The sequence below is a fragment of the Anastrepha obliqua genome, chromosome 4 (assembly GCF_027943255.1).
Source record: "Anastrepha obliqua isolate idAnaObli1 chromosome 4, idAnaObli1_1.0, whole genome shotgun sequence".
NCBI classification, from domain to species: domain Eukaryota; kingdom Metazoa; phylum Arthropoda; class Insecta; order Diptera; family Tephritidae; genus Anastrepha; species Anastrepha obliqua.
The window spans coordinates 26,874,750-26,901,587 of record NC_072895.1 but is presented as its reverse complement, the minus strand read 5'-3'; the positions used below and the strand labels follow the sequence as shown (position 1 = coordinate 26,901,587).

The following is a 26,838-nucleotide window of genomic DNA, read 5'->3' as shown; positions in this document are numbered from 1 at the left end:
TTGCAAAGAAATCATTGTAAAATAAAAGAAACTATAAAAATGCTACGAACTTTTTCCCCAACCTAATATTTTATGTGTGAATACGAAGATTTGTAATGATCAAATAGTCTGTAAGAAATTAGATTTCATCGATTCGATAAATAAAAATTTTAAATATAAAAGGTGGCGCAAAACTAATTATCCAGTTTTTTGAATAACTTTTTTGCTAAATAAAAAGAAAATGTTTTTGAGTTATGGGCATAATTTAGATGAAAATTTTATAAAGCTGGTTAGTTCTTCGATTTTATTTTTATTAAATAACATACATACATACAAACAGTAGTGAAAACTCTTTTTAGCGCTTTGCATTTTTTATTGAATTGTAAATTTCAAAGTGTTAAAATATAAAATTAAATAAATTACATTAAGGCCACGTGAAATGCGTATTATAATTAAAAAAAAAATGATATAACATACAAAAATTGCATTTGATTTTTATACTGTAAACAAGTGTTTGGCCTCCTCGCCTCCATTACTCTGCCGCCAGTTTATGTAGCAGCTGCGCCATCTCCGCCAGCCGTTCTTCGATATTCTTCAACCTTCGATCCGTATTCTCAACCCGCATTTTGTCATGCTGGGCCGTTGCCGTGCGTTCGATCACTGCTATCGCCAGCTTCACTGTGCGACTATCCATTTCCGAGCACTTGCCCGTAATGCAGGTGCAGCAGCAGGGTAAGAATGAGACGGGCGCATCGAGCAGCTTCTTCTCTTGATCACTATCCTCTTCGCTCAATGGCAGGAATGTTGATTTCGAGTTGCGCACCCCATTTGTACGCGACAGATCATTTTGCAATTCCACAGCTCCATTGCTCCTGGGCACACCGACCAGTACTTTGTTGTTATCATTCGGCAGAATAGCAATTTGTCGGCCAACAATATAATTGGAATCCAGATTCATCAGACGACGGCATATGGTGCGAAACGGTTCATGTGTTACGATGAAACTGGCGTGTCCGGAGCGTCCTGTGAGGACTTGTTCGTAGCGCGTGAGCAGAATGGTGCGACAAATGGAGCCGTTCAGTTCGGCTTGTGCTTTAATGGCCTGCGGGTGGAGAGCAAAAGGAAAGAAAGACAAAATTATTAAAGTTATTGCATTGGAAGATTTATAATTTTTGCAAATGGCCTCATACGTCATTCACGCTTGACACTTGTGACCCCAGTTGTCCACTGGGGTATGCAAACACAAAAGCAATGGAGCGCTGTGCGGTCCAGATAAAGATTTCCATCAAAAGGTTGAAAAACAAAATTGGATGTTTTATTATTTCTTTTTAAAGAACTAAGCTGCGGAAATATTGAAGGGTAGGCTTCATGTTCCAGATCGAAGTACAATCAAATAAATTTTCAAAATTTCTTCGGTATTAAATATTATTTATGGTATATGATATCCTTGGGGCCGTGACGCCAAGCATGTGCTCTTTCAAACACATCTTTTCTATTCTTTTCCGATTTCCAATTCTTGTGCACGGCATTGAGGGCAAGCACCGACACATTTAGCGACAATCCGGCTGATTGCATCAATGCTTTTAAGGGGGAAGGAGCTTTGAGTCTGCTTTCAAGAGCAAGAGAGGTAGATAAGAGAGCGAGACGTGAATGAGAATATAAAAGAGAGGGATATGTTTGTGAGCTAACTACAAGGTGAAGTGCAAAATAAACAAGACTGGCGTCATAAAAATGTTTTTGATGGCGCCATCTTTTTAATGGGTTATTGCGTTGGAAGTTACTTCCCTAGCTGATTTCCAGTGAAAGCTTGGTGACATTCGGTCCAGTGGAAGCGAAGTTATTGCGTCTAAAGGGTCAGTATGTTTCTGTCATCGGTACAAAAATTAGTTTCGAACAAAGAGCTAATATCAAATTTTGTTTTAAATTTTAAAAATTTGATATTTGATAAATTTAAAACCGATAAATTAGGTTTACCGAAAACTTTGAATTGATGAAAAAGTTTATGGCGATGATTGTCTATCGCGCACCAGAGTTCATGAGTGGTTTACACGTTTCAGAGATAGTTGTAAGGACATAAATGATAATGAACATACGGGCCGCCGCCCAGAATCAGTAATGACCGAAAACGCCATCAAAATTGTTCGTTAATTTAGGAAAAATGAACCGCAATCATCGTTGAAATTCATGGAATCGGAGTTGAATATCTCCAAAACATCGATTTATCGCATTTTAACTGATCATTTGGCCTTATTAAAGGTCCGTGTACGTTTCATTCCGCACAAGTTAACTGAGGACCAAAAATTGCTCAGAAGTCAACATGCGAAAGACCTCATCAAAGAGGTGAGAAAAGACGAGAATTTCCTTTACAACATTGCAACTGGTGATGAAACGTTGTCGTTTCCAACATGAACCTGAAACTAAGCGTGAAAGTGCCGCATGGAAGGCCCCAGACGAGCTACCACCCAAAAAAGCGCGTTTGAAGAAGTGAAAAATCAGGTCGATGCTCATTTGTTTTTACGATTCGAAGGGAATTGTCCACAAGGAGTTCCTGCCAACGGACCAAACTGTCAATGCAATTTTCTATCTTGGCGTTTTGAAGCGAATTCACCCTGAATACCGCGCGGGAGGAAGTTGGCGCTTATTGCATGATAATGCACCATCTCATCGATCCACTCTTGTGACTGATTTTTTGACTAGAAATCGCATTTTAACCATCAATAACCCATCGTATTCGCCAGATATGGCTCCGTGGGACTTCTACCTATTCGGTAAATTGCATTTGGCCATGACAGGAAAACGTTTTGCGTTCGTAGAGGTCATCCAAAAGGTTTGTACCGACATCCTGAAGGAAATTTCGATCAATGACCTGAAACACTCTTTCGAAAAGCTTTTAGATCGCGCAAAACAGTTTATTGAGGCCAGAGGGAACTATTTTGAATAGATAAACTCGAAGTTATTAGAACAAAGCTCCTGTAAATTCTATTTTAGTTCAGTCTTGTTTATTTTGAACGTCACTGTACTAATTTCGTGGCTATTTGCCGAAATCAGAGATTCCCCATATAATTTGTAGGCACACATTGCGTTAGCCAGTTGTTACATAATCCTCAAGAAAGTTGGAGCAATCAGAGGAGACCAATGAAACTACATATAACTCCTCAATGGAGAGAATAATGGGGTGACGCTTATTGTGCCTTCGTTACTTTACTCTCCACAAATTTTACAATATCAGCTGATTTTCGTGACGTCATCATAGTACAAGGGTGATCAGCGTGACCAGATTACAATATTTGTAACTTAATTTAGCATTTTTTTGTGCCCCAGCCTCGGACATTTTTCTATCCTCTTCCGATTTTAGTTTCACGTTATTCGTTGTTAAGTGAACAACGACTATACTATACTTGACCGCCTTTTACTCACCTGTGTGTCACTAACGGCCAGGCCATTGAGCAAATTGAACAGCACAATCGACATGAATACCACGAACATCAAGAAAATCAAATAGCTGTAGAGAGTGTCGAACTCAATATCACCAGCATCGAACTCTCCGGTTAGCATCACAATCGTTTTGATGACGGCCGTGAAGGGGTTGGCAAACTTATTGAATTCACCACCATAGTTCGCTGCATCTGCAGCATTCGCTCCCTCACTTCCTTCCGATGGTTTGCCGAACAGAATGTAGAAGCACAAACTGAATGTGATGACAAAGATCGAATAGAGCGCAAAACTCTTGATGAAGCTCTTCGAGACGGCGCGCAGCATTAGCATGTGCGTAGATATGGAGAGTACGGGCAGTGAGCCGACCAGCAGGCAAAGTTCCAAAGCCACGAGTAATATCGTAAAAACTGCGATTACGCGTTGCGTTTCGCGCGTGTAACTCGGCTCGGTACAGGTCATGATGGAGAGTATGATGAGCGCAACTTCCATGTAATTGGTGGGCGAGCGGAAATATTTTAGTGGCGCCAAAACAAACTGAGTTATCTCGCGCAAGAGCAGATAAATAATACCGATCCAGGAGAAGAGGCCGAACAATACAGTAATGGCTTCATGTTCACTCTCACGGAATTTGAGAATCGTGTGCGTGATTATGCTCAGGGCAAAGAAGAAGTAGAGCAGAAAGTTGATGTAGAAAATGACAGAGAGTCGATGCCATTTGAGGAACAGAAAGCTGGTGATTAGTGGATGCTGAAGTAGATGACGGTGCTCTTTTGACTCGGCTATAAATGCGATAGGTGGCATCTCTTCACGGAAATTTTGTGCACGCAACTTCTTGGCATGACTTGAGGACGGATGCGGTATGAGATTCTTGAAATTGATCAGTATTTCAAAGTCATTATCACCGGGCTTGCGGCCATTTGTGCTGATGCAACTATCAAAATGTTCCTCCAGCACTTCGGGGTGCATGCCGTCGATAGGTAGATCGGAAAACGCGCTACGCATACCAATATAGGCGCCATGACGCAGTAGTTCTTGTATGACCAAACGATTGCGATACTTGACGGCATAGTGAAGCGGCGTGGAACCGCTGGGATCGGATTCATTGACATCGATGCGTTCCGAATTCAAAAGTATGTAAAAACATTTCTGGAAGTTGACAAAATCATACAAAGGCTCGTCACCCAAGTGACCGATTACAGTTATTAATAATTGATCCTGTCGGCGTAATTTTAGATTTTCAAGCGCCAGTAGGGCTTTGAGTGCACGCCAATTACCCCAAATGGTGGCAATCTGTATGGGTGTTTGGCCATCTTTGACGCTGTTAATATTGACATCGTGATTCAAAAGCGTATCGAATGCGTCGTGTGCGCCTCGCTTAATCGACTCCATGAATAGTTGCAGCTTTTGCTCTTCATTCTCATTGTTGCCCCTTTCTGAAGTGCTACGCTGATACAACTGGAACTGCTGCACGAACTTCTCTTCATCGCCGTTGCGTAAATGCGAAATCAGCTTATCAAAGTTCACTTCGGCGCCACTCGCTTGCGGCGGTGGTAACAACACTTCGGGGTAATTGCGACGCAGCAATTCGCGTACCTCACCATCACGAAAACTATCCACGTCTATGTCTTGCAGCGAGGTGAAAAACTGAAGGAGATCGCGCTTCGTCTGCGCATCGATCTTACGATTCTTCAAAACATAATTGAGTGGTGTCATTTCGCGGTCGTCGGGTTTGTTGGGCGAGGCGCCATACTCAAGCAGCAATTTAATGCAAGCGCTAACATCGCTCTGATTGTCGGCAGTCAAATTTTTGGCGAGTGCATTGAGTGGCGTAAGTTTTGCATAGGGTCGGTCCACTTCTATGCCTTTATTACATAAGAGTACGGTTAGGATTTCTGGGTCACGCGAATCGGCGGCGAAACTGATGGCTGATTTCTTCCAGTGTTGATTCAACTGAAATGGAAAAAAGAAGCAAAAGTTTAAATGATGAATTGAAAGTAGAACTAAATGAACCTGGTGCGAAGTGGATCGCGGTGTTAGTTCTGTCTTGTCCAAACTCGATAGGGAAACAAACCAAGTAACTTCTGTCATGAAACAAACAGTCGGCGCACTCGCGCTACGGCACCCACGTTAATGTTGATAATTTTGACTTCGAGGTTGGAAGAGACTCCATTTAGCTAGGAGCCAGCATCAACACCGATAACAATGTCAGCTTTAAATCGAACGGAAACTCCTCTTGCCAACAAGTGCTACTTTGGTCTAAGTAGGCGGCGCCGTAGCCGAATGGCGTGTATACTATTCGGAAGTGCGTAGGTTCGAATCTCCGTGAACCAATATCAAATAATAGAAAAAGTTTTTTCCTAATAGCGGTCGCCCCTCGGCAGGCAATGACAAACTTCCGAGTGTATTTCTGTCATGATAAAGCTCCTCATGAAAAGATATCTGCTTTTCGGAGTCGTCTTGAGATTGTAGGTCCCTCCAAACAACAGCAAGACGCACACCACAAATAGAAGGAAGAGCTCGGCCAAACACCTAACAGAAGTGTACGTGCCAATTAGTTATTTATTTTTTTTTTTCATATAGGCAGTTGAGTATTAAAGTCCTCTCTCAACGAACGGAAATAACACTCTACAAGGCTCTCATCATGCCCGTCCTAACGTATAGCGCAGAAGCTTGGATGATGACAACATCCGGTGGGGAGTCCCTTGAGAGAAAGATTCTGCAGAAGGTTTTTGGACCTTTGCACGTTGGCAACGGCGAATATCGCAGGCGATGGAACGATTAGCTGTATAAGCCTTACGACGACATAGACATAGCGCAGCGCATAAAGATCCAGCAGCTTCGTTGACTGGGTCATGTCATCCGAATGGATACAAACAGTCCGGCGCTGAAAGTATTCGATGCGCAGCCAGTTGGCGGTAGCAGAGGAAGAGGAAAGCCTCCCCTGCGTGGGCAAGATCAGATAGATAAGGACTTGGTTTCACTTGGTGTGACCAACTGACCCCGAGTAGCACGAGAAAGAAACGACTGGGTTTGTTAACCACGTAGGCGGTTAATGCGCCAATCGAGAAAAATAATAAGTTTATTCATTCATTTAATAAATCGCACTGTATTTTTTAGACGAAGAAATGAACTTGGGCATCCATAAGTTCTTTGCTTTGACGAAAGAACCTGAAGCTTTACGTTTCATGGGGAAGAAAGACAGAACTAAACACTTTGCTTACATCTACTAATTTTTCTCAAACCTTCAGAATTATGTCACTTTGTACTTGAACTTCACATCACTCACATGATTTGGACTGCAACCACGCCTCAAACACTCCTCGACAAAAGCAGCACGTCCATGTGTCTTGAGGGCCAGTTCATATACGCTCATGTGTTTGTCATCGGCTGTTGTTGGGTTCGCGCCCTTATCGAGCGCAATACGAAAGTCGCTTATGTTGTTGTTGGCAAAGGCGGCACCCAGCTCACTCTGTAAAACATAGGTGTGTGTGTGTATAGAGCAATTGGCGATTATTCGTGATTGTACTTTGTAATCGATCATGTGTCAATTACCTGTGGGTCATCTAAACCGCAATTGGTTATACTAATCGAACTGTATGGTTTATTGGACATTTTGCTTTGTGCTTTGCGTCTCGGGTGGCACTTGCTTTGATTCCCACAAGTTTTCAGCTGTCAGCACAATGTTACTCGCAATCTGGAATGGTAAGCGGATTAGGCACAGTGTGAGATCATTGGACAGCATTGATAAAGGTATTTTGCTTGTCATTACTAATATTAAATTGCTTCCATGGCAAAATAATGTAATGCCAATCTGACACAGATTAAATCTATAGCACGTACAGACATATGTCTGTTTACTCATTTTTTTTTTTTGTTTACTTCAAATCATTTATTTTTGTTATTATACGCTTTAATTACTACATTAAAGTGAAATAGAAAATAATAAAAAAATGGTGTTTCTATAAACTATAGCAGTTGGAAGAAATATGTTCGCCGTAATGGAGATTATAATTTGATATGTAAATTTTCAACTTCATAAAAAACAAAAGACAAACAAGGTTTTCTCATACATTTGCCATGTGCTAATAGAGCTTTAGCTTCTGGCTATGGAAATAATTTATTATAACTGCATACAGGGCATTTACTGAGTCTTGCCATAAATTCTGTGACAAATTTTACAATGCTTACGGCGGGAGCAAATTTGTAGAAAAAAGCTCCGTTATTTTTGCTTTTATTCGTATGAACAGTCTACTCATAAATTATACTCAGTTTCGTGGCAAATTTCGCTTGTTAGCAATGGATTGGGGAGTCAAGGAAAACCTGCAGTGATTGCATTACAAAAGTGCGGTAAAAGTGCAAGTGAGATTTACGAATTGCTGAAAAAATGCAATATTTCGAGAATGTTTGTTTACCGCAATCGTTTTTCTTCCTAAACGTCTGAAGTGCCAGACAGAAAAAGAAGTGGTCGTCCTTGCCTGGTTCGAACCAAAGCAGCTAAAAAAGGCGTTCGAGAAATAATTCGCAAAAATCCCTTTAGAAAGCAGAAAATCATGTTCAGGGTAATGAATGTATCGATAAGATCCATGTCAAGACTAATTAAAGATAGCGATCACCTTGGCTCCTGGGCACCACAAGATGTACTCAGATTTCTTCGAAGGTCGGGTATATTTAAAGAAAATTAAGAGGGAATGCGAGTGCAGTAGAATGGACTTAAATGTGTCTGAGTGCTGTACTTCCGAGTTGTTCAGACAAAAAAAAAAACACAAAACAAAAAAAAGTTTGAGATGATCTCCAAATGAAAGCCTTCCGTCGCTCGACTGGTCATCGCTTGAAGAAAATTAGACTCGACAGATGCCAGCCGCTTCTCTTGTGGTACGCAGTCAACGGCCATGAAAATGTACTCTTCATAGATGAGAAAATGTTCACTGTTGAAGAAATTTTTAATAAGCAAAAGGACAAAATCTATGCTAAAACTTCTAAAGACGCAAAAAATGTGGTTGCAAGGGTTCAGCGTGGCCACCATCCAGCCTCCGTAATGCTTTGGTAGCGAGTGCCTTGCAAAGCCGTTGCATCTCTTCCAGGAGGATGTCTTAGAAGGCGTGGGGAAGCAGTTGAGTAGTAATCTCTTCAATGGAGAGCGTGCAATTTGTCAGCAAGATTCGGCGCTCCAGCCTATGAGGAAAAGCAACCCTGCAGTGACTAAAAAACAATATTCTTGGTTTCATAGCTGCAGATGAGTGGCCGTCTGTAAGTCCAGATTTGGATCCATTGGACTATAGTTTGTGGTCAGAATTGGAGGGCATGACCTGTCGAAAGCCTCACAGAAATTTGGAGAATTTCAAACAATCTTTGGCTTGAGCAACATCGTCAATATCTATGGAAACTGTGCGTGCTGCACTAGCTGAATGGCCTAATCGTTTGAAGACTTGTGCAAAAGCAAATGGTGCGCATTTTGAATGAAAATTTAAATTTTTTTTGTTTTTTTTTAATATTATATTTACATGATTACATGAAACTAACTTCATTAAAAAAACGTATTATATTAGAATTTCATATCTATAGCGGGCTTCACTTGTAACAGAACTTATGGCAGGACTAAAAACAGGGTCCGGCACTCAAAGTGTAACCAACTTCAGACCGCTCTCGCAGCTGATGCACGGGCATCGGCTGACTGTTGGTTGGCTAAATGACAGTCCAGAGTATTGTTTACAAGCGTGCGAAAGCATTTCGCTGAGAGTAAACGCGAAAAAAGAAAATCTGTAATGGATTTCAAACGCAATAGTGCGATTGCATTACATTTGGCTGGTAAATCAGAACCAGCGATTGTTCGTGAGCTCGAGCACCTCAAAGTAAATGAATTTTTGATTATCGCACCATTACTCGTTGCTATGACACTGGTAGCATAGCGAAACGTCATGGAGGTGATAATCAAAAGACTGCAACGTCACGTGAAATGGTTCGAAAAGTGAAGAAGCGACTTGAGCGAAATCCCCGACGAAGTGCCAATCAAATGGCGAAAGAACTGAAAATATCTGACCTTAGCATCCGCCGCATACTGAAAAAAGGTTCTCAAAACCAAGCCTTACAAGATCCAAAAGGCGCATGATCTCACACCAAAGCAGCAACAAGTCAGATTTGAGAGAGTGAAGGAGTTGCTTCGCTTGGACGAAAGCGGTCAATTTCTGAATGTGTTTTCTGACGAGACAATTTTTCAAATCGAGCAATTCCTAAATTCCTAAAACCAAAGGGTTTATTTGACCGACCGTTTATACGAGAATTTGAGTCATCGATTGGCCACCAGGAGGCAGCACCTTCAGTAAGCCTTTCTTGCAGCAAATAAGTGAGATTTCAGACATCGACATAAAGAATTTGCTGTTATGCTTGGATCTCAATAAATTGATCTGACTTGGAAGCAAACAAAAAAACAAAAAAAGACATCATCACGCGAGACAGTGGTAAAATGGTGCTGGTCATTAATTAAGATTATTTCAGGGGAAATACTCAACTACTTCAACAATAACAACAAGGCTATAGTCGAGGCAAAATGTGGTCATATCGAGCAAAAGTAATTTGATTCTTAATTTTGTATTATTTTCACACATTTTTTACTTTGAATTGAATAAAAGTAATTTTCCAAATTTAAGGCCTTTTTAATTGGTTACACTTGGAGTGCCGGACCCTGTTATAAAACAGTTATTCAAAAGCAAAATTTGATGACTAATTTTTCCCAATCGTCTGCTCAACACACTCCACTTAAACACAGAGGCACTTTATTGAAATAAATTAATTTATAACGAATTTAAACACAAACCCATCCTTTGCCTTTATTTAGAATCGGCCAAATATTGTCGACATACCCCGAAATCTTCATTGAAATAAAATTTTCGCGTTTGCTATTTGTTAATAAAAAAATGTAAGTACATAAAAGATAATCGGCTTGACCTATACATTTATTAGCTGAAAGTTTTTTAAGTGCAATTACATTAATTTGCATACGATTATAGATATGTATATGTATGTATGTATGTATGCATGCATTGCAAGTCATTCATAGAATTTATTCACTCATTAGGGCGTGTAAACTATTTCATTAGCAGACACTTCATTTTTACAGCTTCCATGCAAAATTAAGTCTACTGATAAAATATTTATGTCAAGTGATCATATCCTCTTTTCGGATATGAAGAATTTGCTTAGCGATAAAGATTGAATGGGGTCGTCGTCGATGAAACAAATGCCTGTTTTGAGCGCCTCGGAAAATCGTAGTATTTGGAAGGCAAAACAAATTTTAGAAACGGTGAATGAAGAACAAAGCGAGAAAAATGAAAATATAAATTAAAAAAAATTAAAGTAAAAAAATTAAAACACTTTTTGGCCCTCCATATTTCAATTTTCAGAGGCTTACTCATCCATCCTCGTGTGCTTGAGTTGGTCAATTATATGAAAGCAGTCACAATTGCGTACTTAAATATGTACGTCAAATTATATGAATCGGAGTAGCAACTACTCAATTTAAATGAGTATTCATATGAGTTGTCCAGCACAGTCACTTCCAATTATTTGTGGCTTAATTAATGAGGCTCGCGAAAAAAGAGAAATAATAATTTGCAAAGTAAGAATTTGAGGCCAATCAAAAAAGTTTGCAATTAATGCGCATAGAAGCAGAAACAAGTGTGCACTTAGTAGGGATGATACAAATTTATAAAACAAAAAAGCAACGCATAAATATGCATAAATACACATTATTCCACACCGTTCCTAGCAGACCCGGATTCTACGTGAAATTATTAAAAAAAAAATGGAGTCCAAGTCCAAGGCATTGCCCTAAAATCGATTTTGAGCTAACCAAATTAAAAAAAAAAACTATCAATTTTGATTTTATTGACGGTGCTAAACCTTTTCGCCCATATAAAACATTCGAGCATCTACTTGACATGGAAGAATAGGCGTGATACCTCACCGAAAAATCATCAACAAATCGTCGAAAATCAATAGTCTGCTATGGGCTAAAAATTGGGTTATGCAATGGGCTAAAAAATTGTATACCCAGAAAATTTTTGAAAATTCTGGTTAGAAAGTTAAAAGTTTTAAAAAATGTACAAGGTTTCAAATTTGCGCTTCATATTTTTTGTTGTAGTTCAAACTTAAATTTTTTTTAAATACTAAAATTTTTTTAAATAAATATGAGAAAAAATCGTAGGAATAGGGTTAGGGCAAGTATCGGGTGTGTTTTTTAGCGGCATGAGAACTATCGATATCCACAACTATGACATTTCTGCTCAGTAAGGATTCACAAGTCATCATGAATCGCTTAAGGGGAAAATTTCGAAAAAAAAAATTTTCATTTTTTTTTCATAAAATGTTAATAAAGGGTGTTTTTTTTAGAGGTTAGGTTTTCAAGTTGGCACTACTTTTTTCGTAGATGGTCTTTTTGACAGCTGTCACTTGATTTATGCTCAGTTTGGTTTGCCATTTCATAATGAATAGACTTACACCTGAACAACGTTTGCAAATCGTGCAAATTTATTACGAAAATAATGGTTCGGTTCGCGCGACGCATCACAAGAAAATTTTGTTCAGCGATGAAGCTCACTTTTGGTTGAATGGGTATGTCAATAAGCAAAATTGGCGCATTTGGAGTGAACATAATCCACAAGCCATTGCTGAGACGCCGTTACATCCTCAAAAAGTCACTGTTTGGTGTGCTCTATGGGCAGAGGGAATCATTGGTCCATATTTCTTTAAAAATGAAGCCGGCCATAATGTCACAGTCAATGGAGAGCGCTATAGAGCCATGATTAATGACTTTTTCGTGCCTGAATTGGACGATGTTGATGTGGACGACCTTTGGTTCCAACAAGACGGCGCTACATGCCATACAGCCAACGCAACAATCGATTTATTGAAGGAAACTTTTGGTGAGCGCATTATCTCGCGCCGTGGACCTGTGGCGTGGCCTCCAAGATCGTGCGATATAACACCGCTGGACTATTTCTTGTGGGGCTATGTGAAGTCGCTTGTCTACGCAGATAGGCCCGAGACGATTGACGTCTTGGAAGAGAATATTCGGCGCGTTATTGCTGACATACGGCCCCAATTGCTGCAAAAAGTGGTCGAAAATTGGGCCTCTCGACGGGAATTTATTCGAGCCAGCCGCGGCGGCCACTTGCCCGAAATCATTTTTAAAACATAATGGCAAACCCTTATCTTTATAATAAAGCTAAATTCTTGGCCATAACATTAAATTATATACGTTTTATTTCATCTTGAAAACCTAACCTCTAAAAAAAACACCCTTTATTATCCTTTAAGAATATGTAAAAAAAAAAATTTTAGAACGTAAATTTAAGTATGTCTTATATTATAGATCGTCAATCGTGACGACTCTATTCTTTGCGTTCGAGAGCTGGGAGAGGAATTTTCATGTATTCAAACTTTAGACGCGTTTTTCTCAAAACTATATTTTTCGAATTGGCGTAAACGATAGCTCGAAAAGTTATTGAGCGATCTTCCTGAAATTTTGCACATTTCTTTTTTATGATAGTACTTCACATTAAATGATTATATTAAATGATTACATTAAATGATTACACATGATTAAATTCACATAAACAATTTCGAAAATTTTTCGAAAAAATAATTTTTTCCAAGCAAAAATAGTAGGAAAATTCGGCCCAAAATTCATTGTTTTTTAAGCATTTTATTCCGCAATTTTTTTTTTCATTTTTGTTTAATTCATATAGAAATTATGACATTAATAAACAAACAAAAATTGGTTTTTTGTATTCAGAAGCCTCGCTGCGACCTTCCTGGAATAATTGATCGTACATCCGCCATTTTAAATGATTAAAAAAAATTTTTATATTATTTTAATGTATAAATAAACTGTATGCGAATTTTGAAAAAAATATATTAACTTCTTCATTTTAAATAATTTTAATGAAAATCAGGGAAAATATAGCCGTTTACAGGTATCTGTCCCCTTAACGTCAGAACAACCCTGCGAAATTGGTTAAATTTACTTATTAAAATTACTCTTTCCGCGAAGTTCATAGAGCACTTCGTCTATTTCACGGTCAAAATAATCGACCTGGTGAGCAATTTTTTGTTTCTTTTGTCACGGGCTCACTCGTTCGTGCGATTTAACGCCGCTGGATTACGTTTTACGGACCTATGTTAAATAATTTATGTTTTATGTCGGCAAACGAGCAACTCTTGAAGCAGTGGAAGCCAATACCTCAAGCCACCATTGACACCATGCAGCCAAATTTATTGGAAAAAGTCAAAAATTGTTAAAAAATTTGTATCAGATAATATTGTAATTTTTTTTTTTTGAAACTTAACAAGCTTAAAATAGCTTAAAATTTCATAGTATTGCACCTAGCAAAGCAAACAACTAATATTTTTTTAATTAAAATTTTACAACATAACTCTGACGCGTTGGCCACTGAGTCTCCAGGCTTTGTTCTTCGTAGTCTTCTTGTGTATATGGCTTCTCTATATGCGTCCGGGCTTATGAGCTCTTCCAGGCTTGTTTTTATATTTAGATTATTATTAAAGCTTCTAATAAAAAAAAAATCATTCCAAAAATATTTCTGTTTTGCATTATCATTTTCCATACCAAAGTTCTTAAAAACCACCCCATATATGCATACCTATTCGAAATGTTCGGGATAACCGATATTGTCAATGATTGCTAAATACTCTCAACGCAATTAAACACACGCGGTTACATATACGAGCACACACACACACGAGTACACATAACATGCGACTATACGTGCGCTCTAAGTGCTTAATGAGTGTGGCCTAATTTTGTTTTTGCCATAGACATTTACGAGAGTTTATTCCTACACAAGTAATAACAAAAAGCTTAAGAGCTCTTGATCAAGTTTTCAGCTTTCTTACTCAATTACCGTACAAACACTCAGACAAAATCAATCATTTCTTTATTTGAGAATATTTATATGGCTTGACGTGCGCAGCAATAAATTACCTGAAATTGTTGTTTCAAACTATTTCGAATATACAGCCTACGTTTGGGAGGCTAAAGAGAGCATCTTCTAAGAGAATACTCATACAAGATTTTGCTATACTTTTAGCCCCGAAGGCCTTGGTAGTCGGCGCTTATCTTTAGTGGATTAATTATTTATTATTAGTTCTCATGTAAATAATAATAATAATAAAAAATATTTTATTACACTACGAATGAATACTAATTTCGCTGTCTTGGACTTGATGAGTGACCAATAAGAAAATAATAATTCCTATTAAGCCCGGAAGGGAATTCGATCGAGTGAGCTTCTGTTAAGTAAAAGTCCAGTTTTAGAGACTTTCAAGTTCGAGTCTTTTTATTAGTAGATTTCTGTATTGACAACCGCCATAGGCAGTGTTTTTCAGGTAGAAGTGTTTGCGATTCTGGAGGCGTGCAAAATGCATAGAGAACGAGGGAGCGAGGGAGATATTAACATTTTTTCCGATAGTCATGCCCCCATCAAGGCACTAACGACGCCATGGTGCAGATCCTCTAATGAGAAGATCAAACCTCTTGGATGTCCAGGTAAGATTTGTCTGATCTGGATTCCAGGACATGGGAACATGGGAGAGAAATGAGATTGCTGATGAGCTTGTCAGAAAGGTGACTGAATTGGTTTCAGAGACCTCCTCCCCGTTCATCGGCATCCCCTCGACTGTTGTTAAAGTGGAATTGCAAAACTTATTTCTCAGGAAGGGGCAGAAAAGATGGAGCTCAATTTCTTCATATGCTATTTCGAAAACCCTTTGGACCCAGTACAGTAGACGGAGAGCTCAGAAAGTCCTAGGGACTCCACGCCATTCATTTTCTATACTCGTAGCTGTGTTTAGCGGTCATTGGACGATCGGAATATACGCGGAAAAGCTAGGGTTACCAATTAACCTCTATTACAGAAGCTGTGCGGAGCTTTCAGAGAAGTAGACTATGGAGCACTTTATCTGTAAATGTCCGGGCTTGGTAGCTACACGGTTAAGGTCAGTGGGTACTCCTTTCATCGACCTAAATCCCATCAATCCTCTTCATAACATAGACACCTCTGGCTGGCTGTAGATATCTGCCTGTTGGAGATCTCATAATGGCATCATAATGGTACTTCAGCCATTTCACCTACCTGCCTACCCCCTGTCATAGTTCGCTGGTGACTCTCCATCTACGAAAATGACGCAGCCTTAAAACACATATTCTCAAATTTACAAAATTCCGTTGAGATCGGGTAAGAAAATTAATCGAACAATTCGAGTCGATCGGCTCAATTGAAAATATCATTCATTCAAATTACAATTTGAAATGCGTTTATGCGGATTGCGTTATCGAGGTGCGCAACTAAGTTCCCGCTGTTTGTCAATAGATGTCGCCAGCAGTGTGTGCTAGTCGATTCTAACATAACCTCAACGTTATAAACCAAGCTTAGACATATGGTAAACAAACTGCTTCGACACATTAGTGATTGTGTTTTGATATCTTACACTTTTGGTTTTGTGAAAATGTCTGATTTTGTGCCAAATAGTGTTGATTTTCCACTTTCATTCGAAAAAAACGGCGGCTGAAGCGCATCGAGAGCTACAAAAAGTTTATGGAGAAGCTGCTTTAAGTGAAACAACGTGCCGAGTATAGCTCCGTCGCTTCAACTACGGTGATTTTAATGTTGACGTCCGTCCGCGTGAAGGAAGGCCGAACCTTCGTTGAATTGGAGGCATTGCTCAATGAGGATCCGTGTCAAACGCAAGAAAAGCTTGCTTCAATATTAAGAGTAACCCGCCAATCCATTCCCAAGCGATTGCATGATTGGGGAATAATTTAGAAACATGGGACTTGGGTTCCTTATGAGTTAAAACCAAGGGATGTTGAACGTCTCTTATTCGCCTGTGAACAACTGCTCCAGCGGCAAACAAGGAAGGGTTTTCTGCATTGCATTGTGACGGGTGACGAAAAATGGATTCATTATAGCAATCCAAAGAAAAGAACGTCATGAGGACTGCCCGGTCATGCTTCTACGTCGTAGGCTCGGCCGAATAATCACCCTGCGAAGGTTATGCTATGTATTTGGTTGGACCAAGTTGGTGTTATTTATTATGAACTGTTAAAACCAAGCGAAACCAACACTGGGGATCGGTATCGACTTCAATTGAGCCGAGCGCTTCGCGAGAAGCGGCCGAAATACGCGGAGAGGCATGAAAAAGTGATTCTACAGCATGACAACGTTCGACCTCACGTCGCCAAACCCGTTAAAACCCACCTGGAAACACTGAAATGGGAAATCCTAGCCCACCCGCCATATTCTCCAGATATTGCGTCGTGCGATTATCACCTTTCCGATCGATGGCACATAGTCCAGCTGACCAGCAGTTCCATTCATATGAAGACATCAAAAATAGGCTTGATCCGTTGATAGTCTCAAAAGATGAACAGTTTTACCCCGACGGTATACGAGATCTACCAGAAAGATGGGAAAAGTAGTAGCCAGGGATGGGCAATACTTTCAATGATTCACTTGTAGGAATTTCTTTCTCTTAGTGCTGATGGTATGGATATTTACGATATGTAAATTCTATTAAATGTAATTAATGACTTTTCAACTCCAACACCTAGTTTTAAATGTGCCATTGACGAGCTGTCCCGATAGTTTCGATTGCCCTTTTAGGGAAGTTTTTATTTAGGTAAAATTGTATAATCCTGGTCCGTAAGATGTTCATGTCATAGACTGAATACATCGAAATAAATAAATTAAATAAAAATAAATAACCAGAGATGTTGTTAAAAAATATGATGCCAAATGCTTCGCAGAGAGTAAAGAAACAATGAATTCATTGCAGACGAAATTCCTGGAAATAATAACCGCACGATTTTTGGCAACAACAAATTTGACCAACAGAAACATCCGCGCTTGGTGCCTGTAGAACCAACACAAAGATAGAGATAAGTGGACAAACCAGAGCATTAAAAAGTAGAATAAGCTGAGTTAGAGCACTCCAATTATGTTTAAGAGCCATCGAAAATTTCACCAAAAGAAACCACATCTGTAAGCCTGAATGCGTGGCAGATTTGGAATACCAAACAATATTTTTTATTATTCAAAAAATTGCCTACCCTTTATTGAATATTCATCAGCCAGCAAGTAGTAACTGAATTCCTATTTAAAATAAGTATGGTTTTAATTAATTTTATTTCGAATATGGGTAAGACTCCGTCAGAAAATATGAGATTTGCAAGTGGTCTTTCGATTTCTTTGAAACTTTGGGAAATATTAGTTCTAGGTAAGATACATTCAAGCCTAAAAGGATTTTGAAAAATTTTCAAAATTGAGTCATCTACGCCATGTTGAATATCGGGACCGTGTTTTTTCAAAAATCAATATTTCTTGAACCGGTGGATGGATTTCAATGCAATTTACAGACAATATAGAAACAAATAAGTAGTTTAAATTAGTATTATGTAAAAAAAAAATTTCGAAATTTTGACCAAAAAAAAGTCAAAAAATTTTTTTGAATCAATTTTTAGTTGATTTGGCCACTTTTTTAGATTTTCTGTTATACACGTAACGATTCCTTATGATTTAACCTTTATTTTGAAAAAAAAAATTTTATGGTGTCTATAATAGTTCTCGAGATATTGCGATTTTAGTGGAAGCGCGCACGCACTTTCGCGTACGCACGCACGGTTCGCGCTGCGTTATGTGTTCCTGTATGAAGTGACTGGAGCAGACTGCTGCAGGTCTGTGCGCGTTTTTCTACTCCTGCGCTGCGTAACCGCGAAATTCACGGTGTTCGCTTCCACTAAAATCGCAATATCTCGAGAACTATTATAGACACCATAAAATTTTTTTTTTTCAAAATAAAGGTTAAATCATAAGGAATCGTTACGTGTATAACAGAAAATCTAAAAAAGTGGCCAAATCAACTAAAAATTGATTCAAAAAAATTTTTTGACTTTTTTTTGGTCAAAATTTCGAAATTTTTTTTTTACATAATACTAATTTAAACTACTTATTTGTTTCTATATTGTCTGTAAATTGCATTGAAATCCATCCACCGGTTCAAGAAATATTGATTTTTGAAAAAACACGGTCCCGATATTCAACATGGCGTAGATGACTCAATTTTGAAAATTTTTCAAAATCCTTTTAGGCTTGAATGTATCTTACCTAGAACTAATATTTCCCAAAGTTTCAAAGAAATCGAAAGACCACTTGCAAATCTCATATTTTCTGACGGAGTCTTACCCATATAAAAAATAAACTCTGACTTAAATGACTTTGCATTTATGTAAGCTCTGCGTAACTGAGCCACAAGTAACTAAGGAAACGGAACCGCATAATTTTTAGTAGCCTTGTAAATGCTACGGACACTTAACAAATAAAATAATTCCTTGAAGAAGTCACTTCTTGCGGGTCACAGTTACGTGCAACAAAGACCTATATGTGTTGTTGTAGTGTGCCACATTTGGCATTTGCGTAGTGGCAGAAGTCAAGAGTCAATCACTTGAAAAGAATTCGGAAGCATTGTTTAAGTAATTAAAGTGAATATACAAACGTCTGCGTATGCTTGTATGTATGTTTGTATGTGTGGGTGTACAGAGAACAGATACAAATTGAGGAGAAATTCAATGAAATCATCTAAGATACAAAAGATTCGTTGGTATTTCTATTGTTTGTAAACAATTCAAAGTGAAATGAAGCAGCAGCTAAGCTCTATGAAGCAAGAAAAATATGCACTTTTGGTTATATGGGGCATACATAGATACCTACGTAAAAAGGGTGATTAATTTAGAGGTATCGGGTTTTAAATTGCAAGAAAACAACGAAAATTCAAATTGATTATTTTTGTTTAGAATCATTCATGACATTTTTTTTAAGATAATCCCTTTCAAATGTTGGTCGCAATTGCGCAACTGAACCGCAATTCGGCCATCCGTACACACCAATTTTGAATGACTACGCGATTCGCTGGAGGACTTCGGTCGGTCTGTCGGTATCTCGTGAATAACTTTAGTAAAGTTGGCTTCATTCGAGGCGGCCTCAATCGAGACGGGTTTAACCACAAATCATTTAAACTTTACCAATTCCAACAAATAAAAGTCCAAAGGAGGCTAATCGACTGGTCCAAGACGAGAGATAGATTGCTCACCGAAACGACGACGTAGCAAATCCATTGCTTCACGGGCTGTATGCTAAGTAGCGCCGTCCGTCGACTTGTTGGCACCAAATGTAGTGAATAACACGGGCTTCAATTTTCGGTATCCAAAAATTGGTCTCATCGCTGAACAAAATTCGCATCCCAAAATTCGGTTCTTCGGCGAGTTTTTCAAACCTTGGACTAGCTGTATTTTATCTACTTTGAAACCAAGATCTTTTCGAAAAATCGCCCAAGTAGTGCCATAAGATAGGTCAAGCTGTTGAGATCGGCGCCGAATCGATGCTTCCACATCTTCGGCAAAACTCTCGTTTACAGCCGCAATCTTCTCTTCACTTTGGGCTGTAACTGGTCTAATCGGTTGAGTATCATCTAATAATGTAAAATTATTTACAATTTTGCCAATGGTGGGCCGATGCGTTCGGTAGGACGGTTGCATGCACTAAAAGTTGGCCTCAGCACCTTGGGGTGTGTTTGCAACGGGATGCTTATGAGAAGTAATCGGAGAAGTACGAATTAGGAGAAGGTAGAGAAGGTGTAGGTGTTAGAGTAGGTGATTACCTACCTACTTGAGTACTGCTGAGATGATTATTACCCCTTTTCCGCTGTATATTTAACCTTATAAAACTATTCAAAGGTACAATGAACTCGAGCGCTGTGAACATAGGATAACTTCAGCACAACGCTGGAATGAATTTAATTTAATTTAATTTTAGTTTTAATTTAATTTTATTTTATTTGGGCTACGGTAAATTTGTTGAAAAGGTATAAATCATAACCAAATAGCTGTCAATCATATTTGTAGGTATGTATGTATGTATGTATGTATGTATGTATGTATGTATATGTATATGTATATGTATATGTATATGTATATGTATATGTATATGTATATGTATACATATATTTTAGTATTATAACAGACTGGTCGTCAGCTGTAGAATTATGTTTGTTTCGTTTTCCCAGACATTTCTTTGTGAGTTCGAAAAATTTTTGATTGATGAAACTTATTTGCGAAAATGTGCACAAAAAACTGAAAGTTCATAACTCCTAACGAACGGTTGGACCTTTCATAATTTTTTTAATTTTTTTATTCTTTGCACTTTTTATTTTTGAATTTTGTTTTGTTTTAATATTTCTTCTTATTTATTTAATTTTTTTTTACTTATGTGTCTTAAAGCATAAACATAATAGCGTTTTGATATTGCAACTAGCACAGCATGAAGATAATAACGAGCAATTTTCATCGAAGAAATAAAAGTATGGAAAGCTAAGATGCCTCAATATTTACAAGTTCAGAATCAATGTATAAATATACAGTATTGGCCAAAGCTATAGCACCCCCCCTTGTGCATACGCTGAAAAGAAGATTGAACCGTGAACGAAGGGATGCGTGGGACTCCAAAAAGAAACACATCATCAATAGCATCGCGGAACGGATCTGCCAAACTATGCTGCGGTGGCTAAGCCAATGGGCACTAAAGCACTGAGTAACAGATAGACGGCGAAACTCATTCCATTAAGAGGCAAATGGGACAGATGCGATGACGCTGAACAGATGGTTAGTTGTGACAGATGGCTCGCCGAACTAGATGCTCTGAGGAGAAGCAGATTGGCGACATTGGGCCGAGCAACATAATCAACAAACTGTTCCAACGCAATAAAGTGATACATCGAGGACGTACTACGGGGAAAAAGATAGATCTCGACACAGTGCAACAAAGCGAAGCCTCACAGAGAGAGAGAGACACACAAGAAGACGAGCCTATAGCATGAAAGCAGGCTACAAATATGGTGGGTCCCGACTGGGGTGAATAGAATTGGTCCTTTATGGATGCCGTTCTTGGCACTCCCGAAGAAGTTGTTTTAGTGGGAAATCCAGTACATGACGATCGCTGTAAGTGCGAGGGCATTTTGAAACCTCCTCACCCACTAAAAAAAACAAAAATGTTCAAATTATTACTAGTTTTGCTCCAGCGATTTTCGTACCAAAACTTGTAAAACTGGTAAATAGCACAATAAATTTAATAATGACAAAAATGTCGTAGATTTTGTAATTTGGAAAATGACCATTATTAGAAAGTGGACGGGATAAATGTCCGATGCTAATTTTCAAAATGAACCAAAATTTCGGTGGGGTTATCGTAGCCGCAGACAAATCTTATGCCATGGTAAATCTCTTTCTCTCCGTTCGACGAAGTGTGAACAAAGTTATATAATCCCTATAGGACTAAATCCTGTTCCAGTGTGTCCCCACCTTCCCTACAGCCCAGACCTGTCCCCTCCGGACTTCTTCTTGTTCCCGCGCCTGAAAAGAAAGCTGAAGGGGAAGCGTTTCGATTCCATCGAGGCGATCGAAAAAACTGTGACAGCCGTATTGAACGCGATTCCGGCGGATGAGTTTAAAAGATGTTTCCTGCAGTGGAAGGACCGCTACCAGCGGTGTATTTACTCTCAAGAATCCTATTTTGAAGAATGTTAGTTGTATAAGCCAAAAGGTTTAATAAAACTGCTTAAAAAAATAAGGCTCATTACTTTTCAATCAAACCCTGTATTGTATGTAAAAAAATGTTAGTTATCGATAGAGCTGGATGTGCAACACTCATTCCAGCGTTTCGGAGGGCGTTCGAGTAGCCTCGTAGTCATCGGCTCTCCCGCCATTACTGATTTAGCCAACCCATTGTAAAAATATGCAGCTTGAAAATATGAGCACTTTGCTCCTTATAAACAGACGACCCAAATATTAGGTTCCCACTACCAGGAGTTTACTGTACATACATTTAGTATGCATGAATGCAGCTTCCCATACACTTTAAACGCCCACCAATCAACAGTCCAGCTAAACAACAGAAGCAACTCACACATTGCCATTGCAATTGGTGTGAAGTGGTCGAGTAAATAAATGATTCCAGCATTTCAAATGGATGAACTCAGCGATGATGTGATAAGTGACGAAAAAAAAATAGAAAAAATACACCCAAGAACAAAAACAAACAATATACACCACAAAAAAAAAAAAAAACAAACCAAACAAAATATTAACTAAAAGTTGCAGGCTCAATTTCAGAGTTCCGAATTCGGCAAATTTCAGAAAACATTTTTTTTGGGTGAAACTTAATTACGAACTGGCATTACAGACACACAGCCAGACAGAGTAATTGACTGACAGAGTGAGTGGCTGCTGCGTTTGCCGTCACTGTCAGTATGGGACACTGGACGAATGTATGCATGTACATATATACTAATGTGGAGTTTTTTTCGAACACAGATAAATGTGAAGTGATTCTCAGTTGAAGTTCGACGTGGGCCAGTGAACAAAAACAAAAAACAAAAAATGCAATAAACATTCAAAAAACTATAAATCAAATGTACAACTATTTAGGGAGGAGTAGTGTGAGTGAGAGAATAATGCGTACCGCAACCGGACAAGCTGAATGAACAGATGGACAACTAATGTAAATGTATGTCTGTTGGTATGTGTCTGTGAAATAGTAAATTGTTTCGGCTGTTATTTTGACCCCATGTCAAACGCGTCTTTTGTCATGCACATTACTCACTCGCACGCAGTTGTTTTGCTTATTTCACTCTACATACTCTACATATCGCGCTCTCCAGCTGTGACACCGAGAGCTGAGCTTAACTGCGCTTCTACTTTTATGTAAAGGTGTGTGTGTATAGCACAAGCATACGAACACTTATGCTTGTACAACCATGGCAAAATGTTAGTAGCAGCAAAATGTGAGTAGCAGAGAAAGGTTAGTAGCAGCAAAATATGGCGCTTACGCATTTTTCCTCCTGTACTTATACTTGTACAACCACGGCAAAATGTTAGTAGCAGCAAAATGTGAGTAGCAGAGAAAGGTTAGTAGCAGCAAAATGTTGCGCTTACGCATTTTTCCAGATTTTTTTGTAGGTTTTTGTTTTTTTTGCTTCTGAACAAAAAATGCCTTTATATGTTAAAATTTATTAGCTTAAAATGTTTTCGTTTGTTTTGTTTGCAAAATTCTTGAGAAATATTTAAAAGCCTGCTCGTCGCTACCAAAGTAAGTACGTACTTAATAACTGTGTAGTCTCTTTGACTGCCCTCAAAGCCTATTAACGCTCTCAAAAGCAACAAAACGCCAGATGTTTATTTTTCTTTTATTCAATTTTGTTGGGTTTTCGCGTTTTGCCCCAGCTTTCCAAAGAAGTTAATACTTCGCTGCATTTTTAAGGAACTGGAATGCGTATATTTGTGTAGAAATGTGTTGACACATTTTTTTCGGCCACACCGATGAAAACATTTGTCACTTGACAGCTCTTTCCTCAAAATGATTTCACTGCTTGCTGCTGGTTTTGCGGATGCTACTTTTTGTTGTTACTTTTGTTACTCTATCAGACAGTGACTCTGCAAGTAGCCCTGCAGGCAAGTCTACTGGCACGGAACTACGTTACTATCAGCTTACTTTGTAGCTGAAGAGCTTATCTTCTATCTCTTGTCAATGCCAGTTGCTATAGTTTCTATGAAATGTCTATACTGGACACAAAAGGAGTTGATTGCCTCTATCAACAATTCCATTCGTCTAGTCTTCATTCGCTTAACGTTGAAGGTGGTAGGGTAATGCCACCTTGAGTGGATCGCTTGAAACATTTGTGTGATATGACAGTCTAAATGTCGTACTAATAGCGTAGATAGTTGTGCCACACCCAAAAATTTAAATTATATGAGTTTCGAGGCGAGATAGTTGATAGATGAGCTTCTGTGTGGAGGCAAGATTTTTATAATTCCAAAAAATAATTTTATAAATTTATTCGACGTTTTAGTTTGGACTTTGTTGAGCAGCAACAACATCAGAAATCGTAGAAAAAATATAGGACATCGTATTGAAAAATTGTCGAGTGACTGAAAGAGATTTAGTAAAAACCATAGACGTCCCATTGGGCAGTTTAGTCAATATTTTGATTGAAGTATTGGGCTTCAGAAAGCTGTGTGCACAATGGGTGACGCATTCGCTAACAATGGAACAAAAACACATTCGAATGCGACATTAGAGTGACTGAGCAACATACTTATAGGGCCTTCTGAAAAGGATAAAGCGGATTTTGTGCCCCGATTCAACGCTATGGATGAGACTTGGGTCTATCAACGTGATACTAAATCAAAACAAGAGATTAAAGAGTGGTGTGAGCCTGGTTTTTCGGCTCCGAAACGAGTTCGTGTCCAGAAATCGGACAAGATGGTGTTACCACCAGTTTTTTGAGGTTTGAGAGAAATTTTGTTTGAAGATTACTTCCAAGCTAGTAAAACAATAATTTCTAAATATTATTAGCACCTTTTAGAGCAGCTGAAGGATAAAAATTCTTGAAAAAATAAGCAGTTTGTAAAAGAAAAAATTATTTTTCATCAGGATACAGCGAGTTGTCGTGTCACAAGAGCATTTTGGTAATGACTACAATCAGTGAATTAAAGTTCGAGAATTGTTGGAGCATCCACCGTCCATCAAGAGCATTTACCAGATTTGGCTCCCAGCGACTTTCATCTGTTTCTAGACCTAAAAAAATGCATGCATGGAAAGCGTTTTTCATCAAATGATGAGGTCATAATAGCTGGGGAAGCGTTTTTTTGCAGGCCTTCGAGATTCTCACTCTAGGGATGGAATTCATAAATTGGAATCTCGTTGGAAGAATTCAGAAAAGGTGTTTACCTTACGTCCAATAGGAGGAAGGAGGAGAGGCCAACCAAGAAGGAGATGGCCTGATGGAAAAATGTAGCAGGAGAGAGAGTGAACTGGAACAAGATTTTTGATGAAGCAATGGTCCACAACAGACTGTGAAGTTAAGAAGAAGAAGAAGAAGAAGAATATCGTTGGAACAACCGTATTGATTTTCAGGGAGACTACACTGAATAATTCTTCTTCTTAGCCTCACAGTCCGTGGTGGACCATAGCTTCATCAACAATTTTTCTCCACTTTATTCTATCCATGGCTACATCTCTCCAGTTGTGTACGTTCATTTGCTTAAGATCTGATTCGACGTCATCTAACCATCGCTTTCGTGGGCGTCCTCTTTTTCTTCCTCCAATTGGTGTTAAAATAAAAGCTTTCTGAATAATAAATTGTGATTATCTTCATTCGTTAACGAGTGGCGAACAGATGAAGCAACTGGTATAAGTAAACATATGTTGGTAGCATTGGGAAAGTGCTGGCAAAAATTACATTTCGAAGCACTTAATGAGTATTTATAAGGCCGCGTTCATACAGAGAAAACTTTTGTTGTTTTACCTGTATGTACGCGATCTAATGAAGCTTTCTTGAAAGGGAGTTGGCAGCATTGGAAATGAAATAGTGAGTTATACCAGTTTCAAGAGATATAACCATACTCGCTGGCGGCGAACTTTGCTGATAGGAAGATGCAAAAAAAGATTTAAATAAAAACTGATTCTAATTTTAGTCGAAATAACGCATGAAATTTGAAAGTGTAGAAGTTCAAGTAATTTTTTAATCTTTTAAAATTTAAAATTTGTTTATTTTATATTTCAGGTCTTAAGCTTTTAAATCTTCTGAAGTTTTCTAAAAAAAAAAAAAAAAAAAAAACAAAAACGAAAGTATTTGCTGTGGATATTTCAAGTTTGAAATACTGACTAAGTGAATGAAATTGAAAAATGAGAAAAAAATTCTTTTGGACATTTCTAATTTTAAACGCTACCTAAGTGAATTAAATTAGGAAACTCATATATTTTAAAAATGAAAACAAAAAATATTTGTTTTGGAAATTTCCAGTTTCTAATACTGATTAAGTGAATTAAATTAAAAAAATATTACTAATAAAATAAAATAATAAATAATAAATGGGGAGAATCCCATAACGACTGCTGCAGCAGGTGCAACGACATTGAAGAAGAAGAGACTGTCGAACATTTTCTATGCGGGTGCATGGGTCTGGGTAGAAGAAGGCTCAATATTGAAGGAAAACGTTTTTTGAAGAACTTGGCAGAAGTAGCCAGTTTAAAACTAACAAAGATTGGTAGATACATTAAAGCCACAGGTTGAGCCACAATGAGGCCAGTCAAGAGCGAGGAGCTGGGAGCGGGGGCAGCTCTGGTCGTATCACAATGGGCCTACAGCAGGCCTAGGTGTGTCAATTGGCAACCACTGTACTTTGCATATACACCCTATACACTACCTATCTACTCTTTATAGTAGCAGAAGAATAAGTATTCACTTCTAATTGGTCCCTTTAATAACTGCTACATTTTTAGACACTCTGGCCTCAGTATGTCT

General features: G+C 38.5%; 1 protein-coding gene across 2 annotated transcripts in view; it reads right to left on the bottom strand.

The window, feature by feature from the left end:
• Positions 1-223: 223 nt before the first annotated feature.
• Positions 224-26,838, bottom strand: part of LOC129244743 (transient receptor potential cation channel protein painless) — a 93,470-nt gene continuing 66,855 nt past the window's right edge. For both annotated transcript variants that reach the window (XM_054882552.1, XM_054882553.1), the window contains exons 2-5: positions 6,967-7,108; positions 6,701-6,883; positions 3,397-5,364; positions 224-1,081 (exon numbers count right to left, since the gene is read on the bottom strand). In XM_054882552.1, coding sequence (XP_054738527.1) covers positions 512-1,081; positions 3,397-5,364; positions 6,701-6,883; positions 6,967-7,026 — 2,781 coding nt within the window. In that variant the 5' untranslated portion in view covers positions 7,027-7,108 and the 3' untranslated portion in view covers positions 224-511. The remainder of the gene's footprint in view (positions 1,082-3,396; positions 5,365-6,700; positions 6,884-6,966; positions 7,109-26,838) is intronic.